The sequence below is a fragment of the Perna viridis genome, chromosome 13, assembly GCF_037379345.1.
Source record: "Perna viridis isolate PV_CMFRI_1.1 ecotype Kerala chromosome 13, ASM3737934v1, whole genome shotgun sequence".
In the NCBI taxonomy this organism is placed as follows: Eukaryota; Metazoa; Mollusca; class Bivalvia; order Mytilida; family Mytilidae; genus Perna; species Perna viridis.
The window spans coordinates 26,287,049-26,310,874 of NC_142457.1; the positions used below are offsets into that span (position 1 = coordinate 26,287,049).

Genomic DNA, 23,826 nt, shown 5'->3' on the forward strand with positions numbered 1-23,826 from the left:
TGGTAAGGACTTATTTTACGACTATGTTGCAACGGCATAATGTTATTCACGAGAACAGATGTTGAATTTCTGATCAGGTTTATTGTCTAAATTTACTACAGAGTCATAAATCAAAACATTACTAGAATATTTGTTAATTTTTTTATCAAGTGAAATTCACTTTTACAAATAGCATGCAATTAGTTGACTTTGAAACTGTTTTCTGTAGTTAGATTTTTTAGCATTTAGTTTTATTGATGTAACAGCCTTTCCTATTTTTGATTGATATTCTTTCATCCCTATAAAGTATGTACCATATATAATCACTCTCTGGGACTTCTGAAGCAAGCCCAGCTCATTGTCGTGAGTCATCAGCCATTGCTACGTAGCTGTCAAAAACAAACATTCAGAATAACGTAAGAATTGTTTCTCTAACATTGTGAATTTATTTAGGAATGATATAGAAGTACATGCAGTTCTTTTTTTTTTTTCAAAATTGAGGTTTCTTTTCTGATTTAGTATTCATGTGAGTTTGGTTTTGTTTCATGTAATGCTAATCAGGAAAAAAATTGATTAAAATATGATGTGATATTTAATATTGGTTCTGACTTGTTCATGGTGTGGTAGGACGGCCTACCTGCATTGTAGTAGATAGTAAGATTTAAATAGCCTGTTTATTGACTTGACTAATGGATTAATTCTTTGGCCGAATCAGTTGGTCAATGGCTCGTCAATGAGCGGTTTAGTTTGATCCTCAGTGGCAGAGTATAATTTTGTGAGTGAAATCATGCTCTCCCATTACAATATTATCATATTTAAGGGCATTCAGTTAACAGCTATTTCAAACCCTTTTAACTGCAATAATCCTGCTGTATTGTATTGTGCTGTGGTTCGTCCATAATCATAATCATGCAGTAGCATCCCATGTGCTTCTTTGAACAAAAAGTTTAATCTAAGATTATTAACTGTTTCTACTTCTTTCATATTATAAGTGTGCCCGTTCATAAATGTTTACCACTACTGTTTTGAAAACAGAGATGGTACCAGAGAAAAAACACAGCAACCAAAAAGTATTCAATCCCCGTATATACTGTAAACATTCATGCTGATTGAAAATGAATTCATCTAATATCTAATTTTGATTTTTGACTAGTTCGTATTATCATACTGGAGAGCTTCCAGTTAACTGTTATTTCAAACTATTTTAATTTCAATAATCATGTGTATTGTGCTGTGTTGTGGTTAATCCATTTCCATATTAAACATAGTAAAAAGTATTGAACTATGATTTCTGATATATACAATATTTCAAAATCATTGAGAAATTCACCCCTTGTCTAGCACCAGGATTGAGAGATGATACCCATACACATGCAAAACAATAGATTATGTCAAATTCATGTTAACTGTGATTCACATGTCTTCAAATGAAAATTTCATTAGGCCACATCAAGTTATTTTGCAGACTCTCATCCATCAGCAACTAAAAAATGGGGCAGGTGGGAGGATTTTATTTTTTATTTTTCTACGATTTGTAAAAACATAAAAAAATTGGGGGCAGGCCTTTTTGAGTAGGGGCGGGTGGGGATGAGAACCTACATATTAACTAGATGTGGCCTTGAATCTGTTTAATGTTGTCTGACTAGCAAATCAAGGATTAGTATCTAATTCAAAGTAGTCTTTAATACAAAAAAAAAACAGCACTTTTAAATGCTATAATACTAACTGTATCAAGTTTTCCAAACATGTAACGGTGAAATGTAAAATCCGACAATATATAAAATAAACAAAAGATAAAAAAAAAAAAAGAACAGTTTTCCAAATTCACTTAACCACTGTAGCAAAAGCTGATCAAAATGGACCAAGGATAAAACCAATTTGTCTTGTTGAGTATCAAGAAGTCAGTCCATATTGAAAACTTTTCACAAATAAGCATTAATTGATGATGGATATCTTTGTAATTCTCATCAACCTGTCCTTTGCCTAGTCAAATAAGACATATTGGACAGTATTTTTACATTTATTGACAAATTGACAAACCAGTTCAATATGGCAAACTTACTAGTCAAATATGATATAATGAGCAGTATGTGTATTTGTACAGACTAACCACTTTGATATGGCTAATTGCCTAGTCAGATATGACATATTGGACTGTATTTGTACCATTAATGACTTACCAGTTCCATATGGCTACTCGCCTAGTTAAATAAGACATATTGGGCAGTTTTGTAACTATATTGACTAACCAGTTAATATGGCATATTGCTTAGTCAAATATGACATATTTGTAACTATATTGACCAACCAGTTAAATATGGCTAATTGCCCAGTCAAAAATGACATACTGGAAGGTATTTGTACCTTTATTGACTAAGCAGTTCAACATGACATATTTGACAGTATTAGTATCTATATTGACTTGCTAGTTCCATATGGCTAATTGCAAAGTCAAATATGACATATTTGTAACTATATTGACTTACCAGTTCAATATGGTTAATTGCCTAGTCAAATATGACATATTTGTAACTATATTGACTTACCAGTTCAATATGGCTAATTGCATAGTCAAATATGACATATTAGATGATGTTTGTACCTTTGTATTTCAATTGTCCAGTTTCCACTTAGAATTAATGTTTAAGCCTGTTTAGTTAAAATACTTGTGTATCAACTATCGTTTTTTCCCAACATTCACATGTACAAATCAAATTAAGAAGGACTACATTCATACTGCAATTGTACAAGATAACCTTACATTTAAATAATCTCCTTTTCAATTTATATTCATTACTTGAAATGTAAAAAACTGCTATAACAACATGCACCTCTCAAAATTCCTCATTTCATCACATCATATAATTTTTTTTTTAAATAAAATAAAATGCAAAACCCCTGTAAGAATAGGAAATATTGTTAATTCTAAAATTAAATCCGACAGTTTGTTTTCAGTCAGAATGGTAGCTGTGATGATCATGTCACTTTGCAGAACATTCCCAAATTGTGAGATTTTATTGAAAAATTCAAGAAAATTTCCTTTTTAACAATACATTTTACTTTCCACTGGCAGTGCATTAAAAAAATGTGTACAAATTGCAAAAAAAAGATATGAGAAATACTAGTACCAGTATGTTTTATTAAAGTTCAAAGTAAGCTGCTCTAAAAATAGTGTTTTTTTCTTACCATGTTTCACCCACAGTTTGATTCTTACTGAGACTGGTATTTAATTTCAAAATATGTTGAAAGTTGGGAAAAAAAGCAGGGAATATAAGTCAGAGAGTAAAGCAATGAAACCCAGTACCACATAAATGAACTCCTGATAGGTTTATCACTTAAGAGCAAAATGAATTTCAGTCAGGACAAATTTGGTGTACATCTGCAGAGGTAAAAAATAGGAAACACAAGCTGGTAGACCAGACCATATTTTTGTTTAACATTTTATATATGTACAACTAAATTTTACCCAAAAGTTTGGAAGCCCAGCTCAAAATCTAGAAGCCATATGCTACTGGGGGACTGCTAATTTTTATCCCTGCATGATCATTACCTGTATGAACGTTAAGGTCAGTAAAACCTTATTGTAATGTAATTTCCCTTACTGTTTTCAAAAAGTGGCTATTAATTCCTCATGTTACTTTCAATTTAACAACATTATAGGATGAATCAATAAAAAATCTAATTCCTTTCATGTCAGATGCATAAACTTCGAAAGTAGAATACTTGTACAAGTTCTACACTGGTTGTCTCAGTAAAATTTTGGTTTTTTTTATACACTGAAGATTTGAATTTTGTTTTTTTTATACATTGAAGATTTGAAATCAATTTTAAAAATCCCTTTGATGAAAAAAAAAATCAAATAGTCTTCTGTAACACACAAGGAGGAATTATTCTGACAAGTCCTTTCTAAACATAACAATCTTCTGATTTAATATGGACAGTCATTTACCATGTAAACAAGATTTTAAGTCTCACCTTTTGAGTTTCACAATTTGGATCACAGCTATGGTTGATGAAACGTGACACATTTCCCTTGTAAGATGCATCAATGATTTCGTCAGCATTCAGTGCCATGAAGTAGAAATGGCTCTCTCCAGTCTTGGCGTACTGCTTGGTCCTTGATTTGAATGTTTTGTAGTCCAAAACTTCTCCAACATATTCCATAACAAACGTACCACTGGAAATGCAGGCAATGAACATAATTAATCAAGAAAAAAGAGAAAGGATGAGTAAAAATTCATTTATTGGCAGTATACGCTTATTATTTTGGTACAAACTGAAATACTGAGCTGTCCTTCTGATGTTGTGGTATCTCAACATACATGTACATTTCCCTGTACGTGTGTATAATGTTGTTTTGGGGCCAGAGCAGCCTGCCCTGTGGTGTGAGTGTTCCTTGTCATTCATTGAAGAGTATTTTTCATCCTGCAGGGGTTGTTGTCCCTTTGACATATTCACTCTCCTTATATGTGTTTTACAATGGAAGAAGTTTCATCCATTTCAAGACAAGAATATCAGACCAATTTAGTGGAGCCTCCATTAATTTGTACAATATAGTCTGACACTATAAGCTTGATCTTTGAAATGCAGGAGGACCAAACCAAAATAGCCTGCATAAAGAAAGCATATCACTCCATTACAAATTTGTACTACTAAGTCAAGCTAGTGGTCTAGTACATTGTACTCTTTGAGAGAGCACCTGCCCAAATTTAGTTGTATTTATGATCGATAACATCACCAATTTCAGGAGGACCTACATGTATTTCACAACTGATTAAGTGTACTCAGACATGTTTGTTAAGATTTTACTTGCCATTTTTGCAGAAATATTTGATAGCTGCATTTGATGGAAATAGCGGCATTGTATTTATGATTTGTTGTATCAATTTTCGATTCCACTATTGCAAATACATGTAACCATTTAATAGTTAACTCAATTTGTCACCATCAAATCCTGAACAACACTTATAAATTATCAATTATCTCCTGCATCTTTGTTACATTTTGGATATGATTCAACCTTTCACAACACTGGATTTGAGCAGTACAACTTGACTACAGGGATGTCTCTACTGTTTGAACTTACGGTTGGAGTTCTGCATTGGTCTTCAATCCAAAACCTTTCCAATCTGTCCTGAATGGTTCCACATCTGCATACTGTCTCTATCAAAATGTAGGAATTAATTAGTACGAGTAACATTTTCCATATTTTAATATTAAGGAGGTAGACCTAAGGTAAGGGATACAACTCTTACAAATCATTGGAATGTTTGTATTCAGCATTTGACATCAATCTGATGTAAGTATTAAAGTTACTTGGACTGATTTGATCCTGTTTCAAATGAAACTTGATATGCTTTGGTGAAATTGAATACAATACTAACTTCATACTGATTTCAAGAGTAATGTCCCTTACCCTAAGTCTACCTCCTTAAATAGTAAGAAAAACTCCAATTGCTTTCGAAAAAAATGTAACTTAATCCCATGGTCACCAGTCCTCACTGTGTGACAAATTGTTCTCCCTAAGAAGGACAGTCCTTATGACATCATGTATTTTATTGTAGTTACACCTATTAGAAAAAGTAATTCGAGATGAGAATAATTTCACTTCCTCCTCGTCTTACAGCAAAAGGTGCAAAGAAAATGTTTCTAAACATTTGTAGAAAGAAAATTAAAACTCAATGTTAACAGTGTTACCCATTGTTTCTTTTACAAATGTGTATTTTTATATGAGTTAACTGCATTTAAGTCATATCCTTCATTATCTATGTAACCATCTATCCATGTAAATAAATTTGACAAGTTCTATGTTCTAAAAATTGAAATTCTGTTATAAATATATGTCTATGGTGAAAAAATTCTGTTAATTTCATTTGTTTTTTTGTTGTTGTTGTTGTTTGTTTTGTCCTGTGTGTGATTATACAGGAAGTTGTTAGAGTACAACCAAACACTGTAGGAATTTCTGTAGAAGTTAAGATAATACTTCGTAACTATGATTTTTTACATAACAGTTTCAAATTTTCTCAGACGTCAGCAATTTTTCATGTTTTGATGGACTGCAGGCAGAATTAAAATCCTACATACCTTCTGGAATCTCCTGTTGGTACAATATTCTCCACATTGGCATCGGCTTCCACTGAAAACAAGGAAGATACATGTAACTTTTTTTTTTTCATTTTTAGTACATATATTATGCAGAATTTATTTAGAATGAAATTTATTGTCTATGTTTTCTTAAGTAAGTGTTCATGTAAAAATGAAAAAGCTGATGTTAAGCCTAATATTGTTCATAACATTTTTCTCAAATGCATTCAAAACACCTTAGAATACTCTTCATATAATTAATAACACAAAAAAATCATTGTAATGGAAGATCATTGATTGGTTATACAGGAAATAAAAACTGCTAGAAAATTCCCCTATCAAATCTTCTCATTTGACAACAATACTAATATAATCATTTAAGGAGGTAGACCTAGGGTAAGGGGCATAACTCTTGAAATCAGTGATATGTTTGTATCATATTCAATTTCACCAAAGCCTTTCAAGATTTCCTTTGAAACAGAATGAAATTAGTTCAAGTTACTTTGATGCTTATATGAGATTGATGTAAAATGCTGAATACAAACGTTCCAATGATTTGTAAGAGTTGTGTCCCTTACCCTAGGTCTACCTCCTTAATATAAGTTAGGCACAGCCTACAACCAAGCATCGCACTTACACATTTTCTTATGTTAGACATTGAACAATAGATGATGGCTGATAGGGGCTAGATAGGATAGGTAAATGGTTGTCCACTAAATAAAACAAATGTCAGTGTACCAGATACTGTAAATATATCTTATTTACTTTTTCCTGATTTTTGAATAGAATATTTTAATTTTGAATCAAATTAAAGGCTACTTTCACTTTGAATTCACTTCCCTGACCCATTTCTGCGGGCCCGTCAGATACTTATTCTGGTTTGATTGAACCGCTATCATTAGCCTTGCATAAATGCTTGGTATTGGCTACCTAATCAGAACTTGACTGCTTAAAAAGCTTGCCTCAGTTCTGAAATATTTGTAACAGAACACTCACTGACCAATTTTCAGGCCAACAGAAAGCATTGAACTAATTATTGTACAGTGATTAATTTTCCTCAAATGCCTATTTTGGCCTATTTTAGCAGTCTATCCAAAAAATGCCAAAATAAATTCCATGAAATATTCACTCTTGGCATAAGTAGCTAATGAACCATCAACATCTACAAAAATTAGAAACACCAAAATATTTATTATTAAACCAAAAATTAAGTTACCATTGCCTAAAAATTGCCTAATTTTACACCTGCCATTTGGTATCAGTTATTGAGCTCCTACTTACCATTCTATATATAACATACGATTGAGACAGTCCTCCCCGCAGGCCTCAACACCAAACCTCTTCTCATCATCAGTAATAGAACAGTCACATAACATCCTCTTCATCTTTTTACTCAATTTTCTACAACAATTCATTTCAAGTATATACCTTTTAACTACAGTCTTATCAATTGCATTTTAATGTCAATACTAATTTATTTGCTTTCACCTGCAGCATTCCGATTCACACTTTATCTATGAAAGACCAATGAATTATGACAAGTGTAAATATGCATTACAAGATACACTTTCATTCCAGATCTGTAAAACTTAAAAAAAATACCATGCCATAATGTTGACCACGTGTTATATATACCAGAAGCAATCATGGACTTTGTGATTTTCCACATTTAATTAATAGATTTTAATCTGTGATGGATAATTTGCTGTCAAAATTGTATTTATTACAGAGACTTGCCCTTTTTGTTGGTAAAATGTTAATTTTGTGCAAAATTTAGCAAATTTCAACCTAAAACCCTCCTTTTGAAGATCTCTGAATTTCCACCTGACAAACTACAAAGTTCCCTTACCTTTCACTAAGATATAAGTTTTCCAGTACAGGTTCAAATTGAGGAGGTTTGCTAGGGTCTTTCTCTTCCTCAGGCTCCTTGACTTTCTCTGCCTCTTTCGGCTTCTCTATTTTAAGTGGAGACTCAGATTCTTTGGTTTTGTCTTTCTTGTCCCGTTTCTGTGGTGTTGATACCTCCTTCTTTGTAGTTTTTGGTGGTGTTTTCACCACCTCAGGAGTGATTATGAGATCTGATGAAGGGTCCCATGCATCATACACCACAGGCTTAGAGTCTGCTGAAGTCAGCTCTTTAAGGGGTGAACCTTCTGAACCAGAAGATGCTGTCACATCAGTAGCATTACTATCAGGACTCTGGGTGGCTGGAGCTTCAAAGTCACTTAATCGTCGCCATCGAGATTTAACTTTTTCAGGTCTTGGTGAAGCAGAGGGAGGTGGAGATTGTAGATCAACATCTTTCTTGTCCTGTTTCATGCCAAGTTTGATTGGGAGCCCTGTCTGGGATGATGGAGGAGGGTGTTTAGGCAGCTCCAATTCTGGTGTTGGTGTTGTATTTCCTGATTCTGCAGGGTCCTCAAGTAATGGGATCTTTTTAGGTTTTTCCTCAGTATCCGACAGAAGAGAACTACTAACCACATTTTCGGGAGGCATAACAAGAGACAACCCCTTCTGCTTAATCTTAAACCCTTTAAGGGCCATCAGTGGCTTAGAGAGAGGCTTCTCTGGCAGTAGTCTTCCTTCATCAATCCTGAAAGTTTCTGGTTGGATGGCTCCTTGGTAGGGCAATTCTGGTAGTTGTAGATCCTGTGAGGAAGAAGTTACTACAACAGGTGACTCAGTAGCCCTTGATTGACTTGGTGATTGGCCTGCCTCTTGTGGAGAAGCTGTCACAGGTATCTTCTGCTGTGCAAGTGCCATTACTGGAGGCTGAAGTTTCTGTACAGGGATTTCAGGCTTGGCAACTGCAGGTTTGAATGTTGGAACATTCTGTTGAGTTGGCATTGGGAATGGCAGCCTTGTTCCCTGCAACCCTCCAACTTTAGGTGAAGAATCAGTTGGTTTCACAAGAGGTCTCTCTCCAATCAATGGTGATTGTTGAATAGCACCTTGATTATATTCTGGGGGTATCTGGTATTGTCCCTGGTGCATGGCTTGGTCCTGAGAATATCGTGCCTGTGGAGTTGGTAATAACCCAGCTGATCCATGCTGTGCTTGACCTTGTTGCTGTGCTCCGTATACAGTTTGGTCTACTCCATACATTTGACTCTGTGACCCATAACCTTGGCCATAAAGATTCTGATTTGGTTGTTGGTACTGTGGCATTTGGCCTGCACTGGGTACTTGCTGTGGTGGCATTCCTCCCATCTGTGATTGGGTTGCTTGTATTCCTTGTGCTTGGGGCATACCTGGTGGTACTCCATGACCTGGAACTGATTGTTGAGGTATTCCTGGTGCCACTTGTTGGGGTGGCATGCCTGGTACCACTTGCTGGGGTGGCATACCTTGCCCAGTTTGATGTGGTGGCATTCCTGGCCCAGCTTGATGAGGCATTGCTTGACCAACTTGCTGTGGCAGTAGACCTGGTGTTGGGCCAGCTGGTTGTTGACCATATCCTACATCTGCTGCTGGCATTCCCTGGTATCCTTGGATTGGATAATAATTTCCATATGCATCTTGATAATATCCTGGTGTAGAGGAAGTCTGCTGGACTCCTGTAGCACTTGTAGAACTGCTAGCAGATTGGGTCTTTGATTTCTTAGGTTTCTCTGTTGCCATTCTGATCCACTCTTCTGTAAGTTTGTCCACTTCACCTTTAGAAGAGTCCAGAAAGGAGTCTTTGTCTTGCCTTGACCTTGAAGATGATCTTGAATTGTCACTATCATCACTGCTGTATCTCCTTCGATCTTTTCTACTTCTCTTACTTTTTCTTCCACGCTCTCGGCTTCTACTGCGTTCACGACTACGTCTCCTGAAAGACTTTTCTCTACTACGGTCTCGACTTCTACTACGACTTTGGTCTCTACTCCTCCTTCTATCTGGACTTCTGCTTCGACTTCTACTGTAACTTCTATCTCTGCTATCATGGTAACGATCTTTCTTGAACCTTTTTCTATCATATCTGTTACGACTATCATATCGATCCCGACCTCTGCTTTCATATCGATCTCTGTCTCTGTTGTCATATCTATCCTCATCTCGTCTCTTCCTGTCTCGTCGTTTGTCCGAGCCTCTGTCTCTGTAATCATCACGGTCTCTATCTCTGGAATAACGATCATCATAATCTTTGTCCCTCGAGTAACGATCTGATTCCTTCTCTTTATACTTATTAGATTCTCGATACTTGCTTTCTTCATATCTATCTTTATAAGATTCTCTTTCCCAACCTTCTTTCTTGCTTCTTGGCTTGTCAAGATCCAATGTTTTCAGCTCTTTGTCTACACTGCGGAATTTTTCAATCATTTTGATAGCCTCCTCATTCTTTGTATCAATTCCTTTGAACTGCTCCAAAAGTTTAAGTGCCTCTTCTGTCTGCTTTTTCTTTACTTTCTCTTCAGCATGTTCTGGCTCTGTTGGTTTGTCTTCAGGTTCATCATTTTCAGACTTTGTCTTTGAGGAACCATAGTTAATCATGGCTTTGCCCCGTGCAGTAATGATACTTTCTATGACCTGACCTTGACCTTCCTCAGCAGATTCAACCTCAGACGAGCTAACTTGTTCAGTCTTTTTACCTTTGCCTGAGACAACGGTTTGGATTGCCATACCAATATCTTTTCTCTCCTCAACCTCTGACAATATTTCTCCTTCCTCCACTGTAGGAGAGGGTTTGCTAGGATTAAATTCTGCTTTAGGTCGTCCCAAGGGTGAAAATTTACCAAATCCTCCATCAATGGCAGGTTTCAATGGTTCTAATGGATGTTTTGTCTCTGATAATGGAAGCTGCAGTTGTTTGCTGGTGAGCAGACTTGTTCTTGGTTCAGCTTCAGTGATGTTTTCATCAGGAGCTACTTCTATCATGCCACTTGGCTCTGGCTGATTAATTGTATCTTCTGAACTTGATACCATGCTTTCTGATTCAGTGCTTTCTTCATCCTTCCTCTGTAGACTTTTATCCTGATTTTTATAACTATCAACTATTTCTGCTTCCAAATTCTTAGGTTCATTTTTCAACTCCTGAATGTTAACTGCTGAGGTGATATTAGATTCATCTGCCTCTTCTAATAATTCAGGTTTCTTCTTGCCAACCAGCTTTTCAGCAAAATCTTCATCATCGTCAGCCCATAATTTCCCAGCTTTTTCCGGTTTTCTCAATCCAAATTTGATTGGTTGCCCTTTCTGGATGACCTGTATGGAGGTTTTTGGTTTTAGCACTATACCACTTTGTCTTGGAATATTTTCGCCAAGATCTGACAATGAAGGTTCATGTTTTACAGAAGACGAATGCGTAGAATCCGCATCCACTTTACTAACAGTTTCTATTTTCTCAAGTGGTTTTGTTTGGGATTTCTTTTTCACAGATGTATCTTCCACCAGATCAGTTGGCTCCATGGGGTCATTAAGATTTTGGCTACCTGTAGTTGCTTTCTCCCCAGGAAGCGGTATGTTGAGCAAAGGACCTACAGCCAAACCTGAAGTTAGACCTGGTAATGGTATTTCATCTGCAGGAACAAGATGTACTTTCTTTTTTTCTGTCGGTGCAGGAGATTTAACATTACTTAGAGTGGATTGACCTGGTAATGGTATTTCAACAGTAGAAACAGACAGAGTACTTTTTCTGTCTGCTGAAACAGGAGATTGGATATTACTTGGAGCAGCTTGGCCCAGGAAAAGTACTTCAGCAGCAGGTCCAGACAGTACTTTATGTTTATCCCCAGCACCTGGATGTATAGCACTTACTGTTTCTTTACTTGGTAATGGTATACCAACAGCAGGGATGGGTTGACTTTGAATTCTCTCATGTTCACCAGCAAGACCAATGGGTACTTTGACGCCACTGGAATGACCCAAGACAGCTGAAACTGGTTCTATTTTTACCTCGATTTCAGGAGGAGGTACCATCTGCGGTGCAGAACCGATACTAAGTGAACTAGATATTTTAGTGACCAATTCTGGTTTATCACTTTCAGCCACAGATGGAACTTGAACGGGCTCATCATCTGTTGGCATCATGGGATCATACAAATCATCTGCAGTCGGTTCTAGAGGGTCGTAAAGGTCAGCTTCAGGTGGCTCATTCTGACTAACTTCTTTAACCTGACTGATTTCCATGTTATCCATTTTTGGTATGGCTACAACTTCTGGTACCGGAACAGGGCTTAGACTTTGTTCTTGGTCTTTAACAGCAGTTGGCAGAGGAACGTTTGCATGATCTATAAGTGTCTCCCACCTGGACTTTCTGCCTTTTGACATGGTAACTACCCTGTCTGTAGATTCAACTCCAGCAACTGGCTGAGGAACAGGAGAATTTTCTTCATGCTTTACCCCAGTATCTACACATATTACACCAGCTCCTTGAAATCCCAACTCTGAAGCAGTGATCACTGGAGGTATAGCAGGTAGTTCCTTATCATTAATGCTACGGTTTTCATCATTCTTCACCACTGGCTCATTAGAGACATTAAGTCCTCCAACAGCTGTTAGGTTTCTACTGCTTTGTTGAATGTTAAGTTCAGCATTTTCAATAGCAGCTGGTTCTTTGTCTGATGTCTCAGCTGCAAGCAAGTTTGATTCTTCAGGTGTGTCCCATCTACTCTTTCCACTTCTTCTGTCTTTCTTAACCTTTCCTCTATCAGTTTTGAGCATTTCTGCGGGTTCATTGTCAGTGGAACTGACATTAGATTTGTCATCAGTGCTGTCTCCTCTTACAGTATTTTCAGCTGATGATTTGAAGTTTGATGTAGGAACTACATCAATCATCTTCTTGGGAGATTGTTTTAACCTCTGCAAACCATCATCATTGCTTGGCTCTTGTTCCAATTCCATTTCTCCACTTGCAACCTCAACTTCAGGGGTTTCTTCTTTTTTACCTGCGAGTTTCTCAGCAAAATCAAAATCATCTTCATCATCTGTCCATATTTTACCAGTGTTTCCTGTCTTTGGTAGACCAAATTTGATTGGCTGCCTCCTATCATCAGGCAATTTTCTTGAGCGAAAGGGAAAGGTTGTTCTAGGCAGCATGGACTGTTGTGCTTGAGTTGTCTTCCCTTGAGATCTGATAGGGTATTCCTTTCTTGAAGGTTCAGCACTTTGAGATTCCATTGAAGCATCTTTGGTTGAAGAAGTCAATGCTAAATTTCCACCTTTTGTATCAGATGGAACAACCTGCTTTTTATGATCATCTTGGCTAGCATCTGAAATTGAAGATTCTGGTTGGCTAGACACTACAGAAGGCAATTCCCCAGGTAGAACAATGTCTTCTAATCGAACAGAGCAAGTCATTGTTGATTTTACAGCCAATTTCTGAGCTTTCTTCTTTGGACTTGTAGGACTGACTGCTTCATTGAAGATCTTTATCTTGATGCCTTCACCTGGAAGAGCTACACTTGACAAGTCAACTGAAAGCGAACCAGGCTTGGAATCACTTTCCTTTTCCACATCTTCTCTGTTGGATTTCTTGTGACGTTTTGATAACTGTCTTTCTATTGGTACCTCAGGAGTTTTTTGGTCCACAAAACCTTCAGCAGATCTTGATGACCTGGTTCTCCTTCTTGCTGCCTGTCTTTCTTCTCCTACAGAAGAATCTGGAGCATCCTCAGATTTCCTTAATTGTTTAATTCTGGCTGGTTTTGGACTAACCTCTTTAACATCTGAGCCTCTAGACCTGAGGGACCACCTGGATGTGACATTAGATTGAGATTCTTTGACAAAATCTGTTGATTCCGTCTTTTTGGTCTCTCTTTCATCCTGGTAGTTCTCATCATCCATTTGTTTTACACCCTTATGAGTTTCATCACCAGAAATTCTGTCCCTTCCAGTCTTCTTCTCTAGACTTTCTCTATCTGCTCTTTCTTGATTTCCACTTTCAAATCTTTCTTCGTCTTCATCAGTTTTTCTCTCGTCATATTCAGAAGAACTTCTATGCTTCTTCTTCTTTTTCTTGGATTTTTTGCTTTTCTTCTTTCCATGTTCTTTTGTTGATAACTGTGCATTGTCATCACTGGTCTGGTAAGATAAGTGCCCACTAACAAGGTCTGACTGAGAATCCAAAGAAACAGCTGGATTTGTTCTCTTTTCTACATACTGTTTAAATTCTGCCACGCCAGCCTTAACCATTCCTTTTTCCTTCCCTTCTAGTTGGTCAATACCATCAGTGTCTTTCTCGGATGTCTGACCTTCACTTGTCATTGTGTCAGTGTCAGTAATCAGACTTTCAGCTTCACTAACAGATGAGTTGATTGCAGCCTGTTGACCATCCTCTATACCACTGATTATCTTTTTTTCTTGAGGTAAGTTAGTGTCTATTTTCTCTTCTATTTGCCCACCAGATGTTGATCTTTCAGGAGAGATTGATGTCTCTGGTTTATCATCAGTCTCCTTGGACTTTACATGAATCCCATACCTTGTTCGCTTGTACTGTAGTTTTATCGCATCATTAGTAGGATCAGATTTTGCTTCATCTTGTTTAGAATCTCCTCTGATATTTGAATCTTGCATGTTATCAGCAGTTGCTGTAGACTTCTTCCCCTCAATTTGACTCATCATATTCTGGAATACTTGATCAGCCAGATTCTGACTTGCGTTCACATCTTGCATTGATTTAGCTTCTTCGGGCATTGATTTAAATTCTCTTGTCTCTGAATCAGTGCTGTGAATTTTTGGTTTAGTCTTGCCTTCCTCTTCATCTGACTCTTCAGATGATTCATAATCAGCTATGATACTAAGTTTAGGACCCCGAGTGGATACGATTAGAGGAGTTTCATCCAACTCAGTCTTAGGTTCTGGAATATCAATATATTTAGTTGATTTCTGTGTTACTTTTAACCCTTGTCCAACTTGTTCTGTCAATTCAATTTCACTATATTTATTGTCATCAGTTTTGTCATTCTTAGTGCTACCTGTTTCTGTGGAGGTTTTTCTTTTGTCCTCTAAAGTTTGAACTGATGATTTTTCAATATCACTACTTGAAGAATCAGAGTGAGCATCACTTGCACTAGATTTGCTTTGAACAGGTAATCGTTGAAGCTTTGGTCGTCTCCGAGTTGGTTTGTCTTCACTTTCCCCTTTATCGTAAACATAATCTGTTTCCTTGTTCTTGTCAAATACTGTCTCTTCATGGATATCATCATCTATAGGAGCATTATCCTCTTGACTACGATTTTCATTGTCATGGTCAGAGCCTGGGGGATCTGCCAGTTCCTTCTTCTTTGTTGGATCTGAATTATAGAAGTCATCTTTCCTCTTTTCTTTGTCATTTTCAGATTTTTCATCATTATCTTGATCAACATCATCTACCTTGTGGTTGCCCTTCTCCATTTCAAAGACCTTAGGGAAGTCTTTCTCCATTGAAGCACTTTTGTGTTTTTTGTCAGTGTAATGATGAATTTCATCTAGCTTATGATCAGGAGGTCTCCAGTAGCGTTCAGCCCTGGTATTGTAAGGTTGTTCTTCAGGAGAAGATTGTCTCCTGTATCTTGGAGATTGAGATCTCCTTCTATCTAACTCCTCCATTTCGGGAGACCTGTATGACCTTCTGTACCTCCCATGCTCTTCACTCTCCTCTGATGGGGATCTTTTAGATTTCTTGGATTTTTTCTTAGACTCTCTGCTGACTGGTGACCTTGACCTATTTTTCTTCTTTTTTTTTGATTTCTTTTCGTAAACTTCATCCTCTTCACTTCCGCTATGATTAGGAGAATAATAAGACTGCCTAATATCTGGAGGACTCTGGGACCTTGGATCTGTCTGCCATTTACCATTCTTCTCAGGCTGACCTGTAACATTTTTCTTTGGGTTCTTGTTGAGATAGTAGTCCAGCTCATCTACTGGGTCAACGTATGATTTTTCAGATGAAGCCTTTGATCCTTGGTAATAACCTTCATAACTTTCATATTCACTGGTTTTTGAGGGATCAAGCTTTTCTTTCTTTTTTGGACTTTCTTCATAATCAACAGGCAAGTCAGGCCATTCCCTCTTCCTATCTATTTCCTGGTAATCACCTTTACCCCTTGGTTTAGATTCATACTGAGATCTTTTCCTCTCATGTTCTTCTCCTCCCCTATCTGGGAATGCTTCTGCTCCCCGTTCTACAAAGTCTCCTGATTGTCTCCTATCTCCATATTCACCAGGTCTCCTTTCCCCATATTCCCGTCGCTTTTCATCAATATCATATTCACTAGGTCTTCTTTCATCAGGATCAACAGGTCTTCTCTCTCCATAATCTCCCTGTCTCCTTTCTCCATACTCTCCTGACCTTCTCTCCTCAGCTGCTCTCCTGTCTCCATACTCTGGTCTCCTACTTTCATATTCAGCAGGCCTTCTCTCCCTATATTCCCTATCCCTTGTTCTTCTATCATCATAATCTTCAGGTCTCTTCATTTCATACTCAACTGGTTTCCTGTCATAACCTTCTGGTCTCCTATCCCCATAGTCCTTTTTCGGGCGGACGACAGGCTCTTCTCCATCATCGTAGTCTCTTCTTCTATCTCCTTCTCTGCCTCTTCTAGGATCACTTCTACTTGACTTGTACCTTTCTTCATACTCTGGTTCATCAACCGAACTACGATCCGAGTACTTAGCTCTAGTTTCCCTTTTTCTTTCTGGTTCAGGTTTGATTTTCGTTCTTTCATCATCAGAGCTATCAGGTCTTTCAAACCTTGAATCAGACCTTCTATCTTCTCTTACTCTCAAATCTATCTGTTCCCTTGGCAAATCATCATCGAAGTAACTTTTAGATTCTTTTGAGTACCGTCGATCATCATCACTAACCCTCTTACTAGGAACCCCTCGATTGTCTCCATCGTAATCTGAATCTATTTGTGGATCTTTTGTCCTTGTCCACTTTTCCTCTGTTCTATATGACTGCCCAATTTCTTCCCTCATTCCTCTCAATGGTTCATCATAGTCATTTCTACGAGACTTATACTCCTTCTGGTACTTCTCAACAGATTTCATGTATCGATCAGGAATTGGTTGTTTCACTTGATCATCGTATCCTCTCTCAGTATATTCCGGGATCATTTGTCTAGCCTCATCGTCTTTCCTCTGTCTTTGATCTCGCTTCCTGTATTCCTCAGACTGGGAGGATTTATAACTCTGTCTGTCCTCTGATTTATAACTCTGTCTGTCCTCAGACCTCTCCCGGTCATCACTTCTTCCAACTTCTTTGCCCTTAGTTTTTTTTTTCATTGTTCTCTGCTTCTCCAAACTTTCTTCAATGCTTTTGAGTTCCATTAGCAGCTTTTCTCGTTTTTCTTTCTTGATTCTTTCATCTTCAGGAGTGCCAGCAGATGACCTCTCACTGTCAGATTCATCTGAGGAGCTTGAATCTGAACTTGAGGATGAGGAACTTGAGGAGTCTCTTCTTGATTTAGATCTTTTCTCCTCTTGGAGATGTTTCTCTTGTTTACGCTCAAGACTTCTCCTTCTGGGCTCTACTTCTCTGGGAGGTGGTGAAATGGCTTTAGATTTCTCCACTGGTCTTGATGGATATTTAGCAGATCTTGGGCTTGGTGACATTTCTCTTGTTTTAGACTTAAAATCGGGACTGGAATCCTGCTCTCTTGGTCTAGAAGTTCTGAAGTCAGATGATCTCCTTTCTGTGGGGTATTGTTGCCGTCTAAAGTCAGTAGGGTCTGGACTAGGAGAATGGTTCCTCTGTTTGGAAGAAAGGTATTCATCTCTTTTAGGACTTGGTGTTCTTTGCCTTTGCTTGACTGATCTATGATCGGAGAGACCATAATCTCTTCCTCTACCAGATTTAAAGTCTTCTTGTAAAGGAGGTGATAAATCATGCCTGTTTCCTGATCTGAAATCAGACTCTCTTGGTATTTCTTGTTGTCTTTGTTTAAAATAAGTCTCTTCTGGAGTCTTTCTGGGCCGTCTGTCTTCAGGGCTTCTAGAATATTCCTGACCTCGTCCTCTGTATTCATCTGGGCAAGGTGATCTATCCTTAGCCTTCCTGTTTCTGGGACTTTCTGATCTTTCCTTTTGCTGACCTCTATAATTTCTTGACCTCGGACTTTGGGACCTATCTCTCTGTCTTGATTTATAGTCTGATCTAGGACTTGGAGACCTTTCTTGTCTACGATTCCTGGATCCCCTACTATAAGGACTACTGCTACGATCACGCCTTCTATAATCAGCTTCTCTGCGGCTGTCACTATATCTTGGGCTTGGAGAACGACGAGCCCTCCTCTGTCGATCATCGTAATCTTTTCTCCTCGGACTTGGTGATCTCCTTGTTTTTTTACTGGAGTACTTCTCATATGACCTTGATCTAGACCTTCTATCCCTACGATCACGGGAATCTCTATCTCTACGTTCGGGAGACTTGGATTTCTGCCGCTCCTTTGATGACCTATACTGTCTAGATTTTGAACTTTCAGATTCAGCACTAGGTGATCTTCTAGATTTACTAGACCTGTCATCATCTCTTCTCCTTTCTGGGGACACTGCAGGCTTCTTCTCCTCGATTTCTTTCACATTTTCTTTTTCTTTCATGTCTTCTTTTATTTCATCAGATTTAGACTTTTTCTTTTCTGGTTCAACATCATCATAAAGACCCTTTAATTTTTCTTCAGAAGATTCAGCAGACTTAGCAGTAGGTATCGCACCGTTAGCTTCAGGATGAACTGCAGTTACTTCACTCTCATCTGAATTATCCTTTTTCAGACTTTCTACAGTTTTCTGATGTTGCTGGTATTTCTGCATGATACTTGACAGTGTCTCTTCCCCATCAATTCCGGGTCTATACATTTCTTTCTTACCATCCTTTTTCTTTTTCTTGTCAGCATCCTCATCTTTGTCTTTTAGAGGACTTTCAGCTGTAACACTCTTTTTGGTTGCTGGCATTGCAAACTGTACCTTACTGCCAGTTAGAGCGGCAGGATTAAAGAACCTTCTGGTGGACTTCAGTACAGGGTTAGTAGCTGCACCTGTCACTGAGGCCTGAGCAGCCTTAGCTTGCTTCTGTTTGATTCTCTCCAGTAATTGTTGAGCTGTAGTTTTTGTAGGATAAGAAGGTTTCTCTGCTTCAGGCTCAGGCTCAGGTTGTGGATTATGTTTTATCTCTGTCTCTGGTTCAGGCTGTGATACTACCTCAACTTTTGGTTGCTCTACAGGTGGTACTGGTACGAAACCTTTTGGCTTAGGTGGCTCCGGCTCAGTTGCTTGCTCAGCTGCTCTATTCTGGCGAAACACTTGCATCAATTCTTCTGCTGCTTTTTGAGCAGGAGTTTTGTTCTCATCAAATGGTTGAGAAGGTGCAGACTGAATAGGTGTAAGTTGGGCAACAACTGGAGGAGCTGGAGCAGATTCCTGAGCTAGTGAATGGGCAGAGTACAGCTGAGTAGGGAAAGCCACAGTTGGTGGTGGTGGTGGTGGCTGCGAGTCTGAAGGTCCTGTTGAAAATTTTGGATTCATGAACTTTGATGTGGGTGCAGGAGCTGCAGAATACACTGTTGGAGGGGCCGATACTGTAGCTTGAGATGAGAATGTTGTTGGTCCTGCTGCATAAACAATTTTAGTTTCTTCCTCCTGTCCTTGTACCAATGGTGATGATTCAGTTGTCTCTGCAGTGTCTATTTCCATGTCATCTGACTTACTTTCCTCTTCTTTAGGAGGAGGTGGTACAGGAATGTTCTCTGGTTTAGGCTCCTCAGGAGGTGGTGGTGGAGGAGGGAACGGCATCACCTGTGGAGGTGGCGGCTGTTCATAGTACTGCTGAGGGGGAGGCAATGGTTGTTGCTGCATGTGCATCATTGCAGGATCCATTGGTGGTGGTGGCGCATGAGGCTGCATCATGGCTGGGTCCACTGGAGGGGGAGGGGCCTGTGGTGGCATCATTGTTTGGTCCATGGGTGGTGGTGGTGGTGGGTACTGCGGAGGCGGAGGAGGTGCTCCAGCCATTGGAGGTTGTCCCCACTGTTGCTGCTGGTCTCCCATCATCGGTGGTGGTGGGGGATAATATTGTTGATCAGCAGGTGGCATCATCTCTCCTCCTGGAGGCGGCATGGCCTGCATAGGTGGAGGAGGCATAGGACCAGGATAACCTGGAGGTGGCTGGTATGGTCCTTGCTGAAATGGTGGAGGGCCCATATGTGATGGTGGTGGTCCTGGAGGGCCATAGTCTGGAGGTGGAGGTCCAGGAGGGTACTGCTGTTCAGGGGGGCCAGGTGGGGGCCCAGGGGGAGGGGTTGGCAACAGTCCTCCTCTTGGTCTTGGTGGTGGTGGTCCATGAGATCCTGGTCCAAACCCTGGTGAATCTGGTCGTGGTGGACCACGGTCTCTATGGTAATGATATCTATCATAGTGCCTTCTGTCATCTTCAAATGGTGGAGGTGGACCATGTCTGTCATACCTGTCATGGTAATCCCTGTAAAAGAAAGTTTATAAATCACTATTTTTGTAATTGTTTTGTATTTTGTCCAAGGAGAGTTGTATCCAGTCAAGGACAGCCACATTGAGTGGGAGCCTAATATACTCATTTAAAGGCCAAACATGTCCTGTCAAGGAATAAACGTGTCAACTTGTGCATTCAACAATATTTCAATCATGTTTAATGTGAGTGATTAAAAGTAATAGGTTTTAATATAGGTAAATACCTGAAAACATTGTACAAATCTACATGTACACTGTATTGAAAACCCCAACTGGACAAGATACATATGTTGAGTACAATTATGATATATTGAATAAAATACATGTGTATAAAGTTATCTTAAGATTGCTTCTAATTCACTGATCAAGTGTCTTAAGAATATATATGTATAAACATTCAGATTTTTTATGCAATTGGTGATGAAATTAGAAAATGATTCCAATTATTGCAAATGTATAGTATACAATGTACCTTTCCACTCTAGTAGTATTTGTGTAGTACTCAAGTTTACCATTTACAAGGAGCCATATAACATTTTCTCTTTCATATTATCATATAACTAACATATATAGTCATAAAAACTAACAAACAAATTATTTCAATCAGATTACTGAATCAAAAGAACCAATGGTTGCCAATAAAAAAGGTGGAGTGAGGTGTTCTAGGATTTTTCAGAAATTGGTTTTCTCGGGAAAAATCCATATAAAATCAACTTTCCCACAGTCAATGACTGCTTTCCTAACAAAACAAATCCTTACAGCATATGAAGTTTTCAACTTGCCACGGGAAAGAGTAACTAAGTACCTAACTTTCCCTGACCCATATTTCACTTGCCCCGGGTAACCGGAAATAAGAATCCTAGAACACTGGAGTGGTCATAAGCATTTGTGTCCAAAGTGCCTATGGTTCATAAAAGACAACCATATTCAATATAAAAGTAGTATATAACCATGATACTGACCCTGGTGGTCCATATCTTCCCCTGTCATAATCATCATATGGAGGTCTGTCATATGGGGGTCTGTCATAGGGTGGGCCGTCATAAGGAGGTCCATCTCTCCTTGGTCGGTACCGCCAGTCATCTTCAAAGGGAGGAGGGGATCCCCTGAATCTTCTGCGGTCATATCGATCATCATCATAGGGTGGTCGGTCATCAAATCTGGGACCTCGACCTGAAATATTACAATGATAAATTTGACAATACATGCCTAAAAAATCTGAAGATTTTAAATGCAGCAGTCAAATTAAGGCAATAAATGATTAGTTCCAGAATCTCATGCCTCCAATGCCAATGCTATTAAAGATACATCAAAATTAATTAATTAAAAAAAAAAAACATCAATATATATCGATTCCTTTTGCAACCGCCTTGTTTAAAAAATGGAAATCTGAAAATGAAATATTTCAAAGAAATACTGTTAGGGAACATTATTTAAGTAGCTGGAGATTCAAGATCTTATCATCTTAATTGCCTCAACAGTCAACATAATTGCCAACCCCCTCTCCATTTTTATTCTGTACATAGTATTTGGAATTCAGTGACAATGTGCTTTTTACTGCACAAAGAGAGAACATAAATTAATTTCAATTTGAGTTTATAGGGTTTTAACTAGCATGCTTAGGGTTGATAGTCAATTCTTGTCTCGATCATCACTTCAATCCATTGATGGCACACGTGCTCAATTATCTTTCGATGATAAGCGTCGTCAGTTTGGATCAAATCGGTTAACACGGTTCAAAAAGATGTAATGTAGATGACTGAAGCTGCTGAAGACAGTTGAATATATGCTGTTAGTGCAACATTGTAACAACGATTTGAGTAAATTTTATCAAATACTTTGGTGTATGATCGCAGGGTTTTTCAGTCAAGAGGGCTGGCAATATGTTCACAAAACATCCAAAAATATAATGAACATGGGCGCCAAATTTACCTCGTGTACAGCTTGGGCAAATTCAACCTATGATCTTTCCGTGTCCCTCTTGTAGGCCATATACATTTATCTGGATAAAGCCCTCATAACATAAGCACTATAATATTAGTATTCAATTTGTGAAGAGTGAAAATTCTTGCTGCTTTTTTGGAGTTGTGTACATATTTTTCCAATCACACATGTAACTTTTCTGATTTTCTTTCCTGTTTAGAATTCAAGAGCAATGACATGTTGGATAATGTTTCACGGAATTCAAACATTGAGTTTGTACAGGTACATGTAGTGTAATGCACTATATTATTTTGGACATTGTCGATGTACAATGATGAAAATTCTCTGACAGTTTTAATGTTCCTCTAATATTTCAAATTTTATCTATTTTAATTGCGACATTACCAATTACCAATTAAGAAGGCAAAAAGTGCAAGATACACCCAACCCCCCTTTTTGGTGCTTCAAACCCAAAACTCTGAAACAAATAACAAAAACATGAAACAGATCAATAGGAAACTATATTCCTTGAAGACAAACATTCCACCAAGAAATTAATGAAACCCCTCAGTGACTTTGTTACACAGAAGGACGTGTATGTAGACAGACAGACATGCGGTACATGTATGTCCATCAGAACAAAAAAAAAGTAGGCACATAGAGGGATATCATCTTAATGTATTACCAGACATGATTAACATGTATATGGAACAATAGCAATGTACAAGTACTTATTGCTTAAGTGTAAGTATTCATAAGAATCAGGCAAAATAGGAAAAAATCAGATACATGTCAAAAACCCACAGATCTGACAATATAATTTCACTCAAGGATTCTTTCTCTATTTGAAAAGATTATTATTTGATCTTTGCACCAATGCATTTGCTCAAAAATTTTTCAATAGAATGTTTGAAAAAATAGAATTTTGACAGAGTCATCTGCCCTTGAAATGTTCACTTTTTGTGCATTTTAATGAAATTTTAATTCAATCTACCAAAATGATATGGAAAATCTTGTCTTTTTTCCCTGATTCTTATGGTGCAATCAAGTCAAATTAAACGTTCAAAATGGTGGGTTTTTTCATACCATGTTTCACCCACTGCCTGATTGTTATACAGACCGACACTAAATATCAAAGTACTGGTAATTATTGAGTAAATGCAAGAATGCTAACTTTAAAATCCAGATTTGACATAGCGAATGAAAATCAACAGGTCTTTATTTGTTATGCTGGAAGGAAATGACATCAGCCGATATTAAGTTGAAGTAGACACTGATATGTATTGAACAGGTTAGACAAATTTCATTGAATTTCAAGACGTGCTGAAACATATAACACATTTATTTTAAAGTGTGGTTATTTTTTTCCTGTACAATCTTAAAAACTAATTTCTCACTGTGAATTTTATTTTAATCATTCAACTTCAGTTACTGCTCATATTATTGATACTTTTTGACATT

At 38.0% G+C, this 23,826-nt stretch overlaps 1 protein-coding gene across 21 annotated transcripts in view; it reads right to left on the bottom strand.

Moving 5' to 3' along the window:
• Positions 1 to 23,826, bottom strand: part of LOC148600123 (uncharacterized) — a 55,435-nt gene that overhangs the window by 22,453 nt on the left and 9,156 nt on the right. For 6 of the 21 annotated variants that reach the window (XR_015917904.1, XR_015917903.1, XR_015917900.1 and 3 more), the window contains exons 4-10: positions 21,405 to 21,615; positions 7,913 to 20,437; positions 7,345 to 7,464; positions 6,064 to 6,115; positions 5,066 to 5,142; positions 3,955 to 4,156; positions 294 to 368 (exon numbers count right to left, since the gene is read on the bottom strand). Coding sequence is in view for 5 of the 21 variants with exons in the window: in XM_088558303.1 (XP_088414429.1) it covers positions 831 to 911; positions 3,955 to 4,156; positions 5,066 to 5,142; positions 6,064 to 6,115; positions 7,345 to 7,464; positions 7,913 to 20,437; positions 21,405 to 21,615 (13,268 nt within the window). In the remaining 16 variants the exon portion in view is untranslated. Of the gene's footprint in view, positions 1 to 129; positions 912 to 3,954; positions 4,157 to 4,205; positions 4,590 to 5,065; positions 5,143 to 6,063; positions 6,116 to 7,344; positions 7,465 to 7,912; positions 20,438 to 21,404; positions 21,616 to 23,826 lie in introns of those variants that run through there. The other 15 variants (XR_015917896.1, XR_015917894.1, XR_015917891.1 and 12 more) reach the window with 6 other exon arrangements.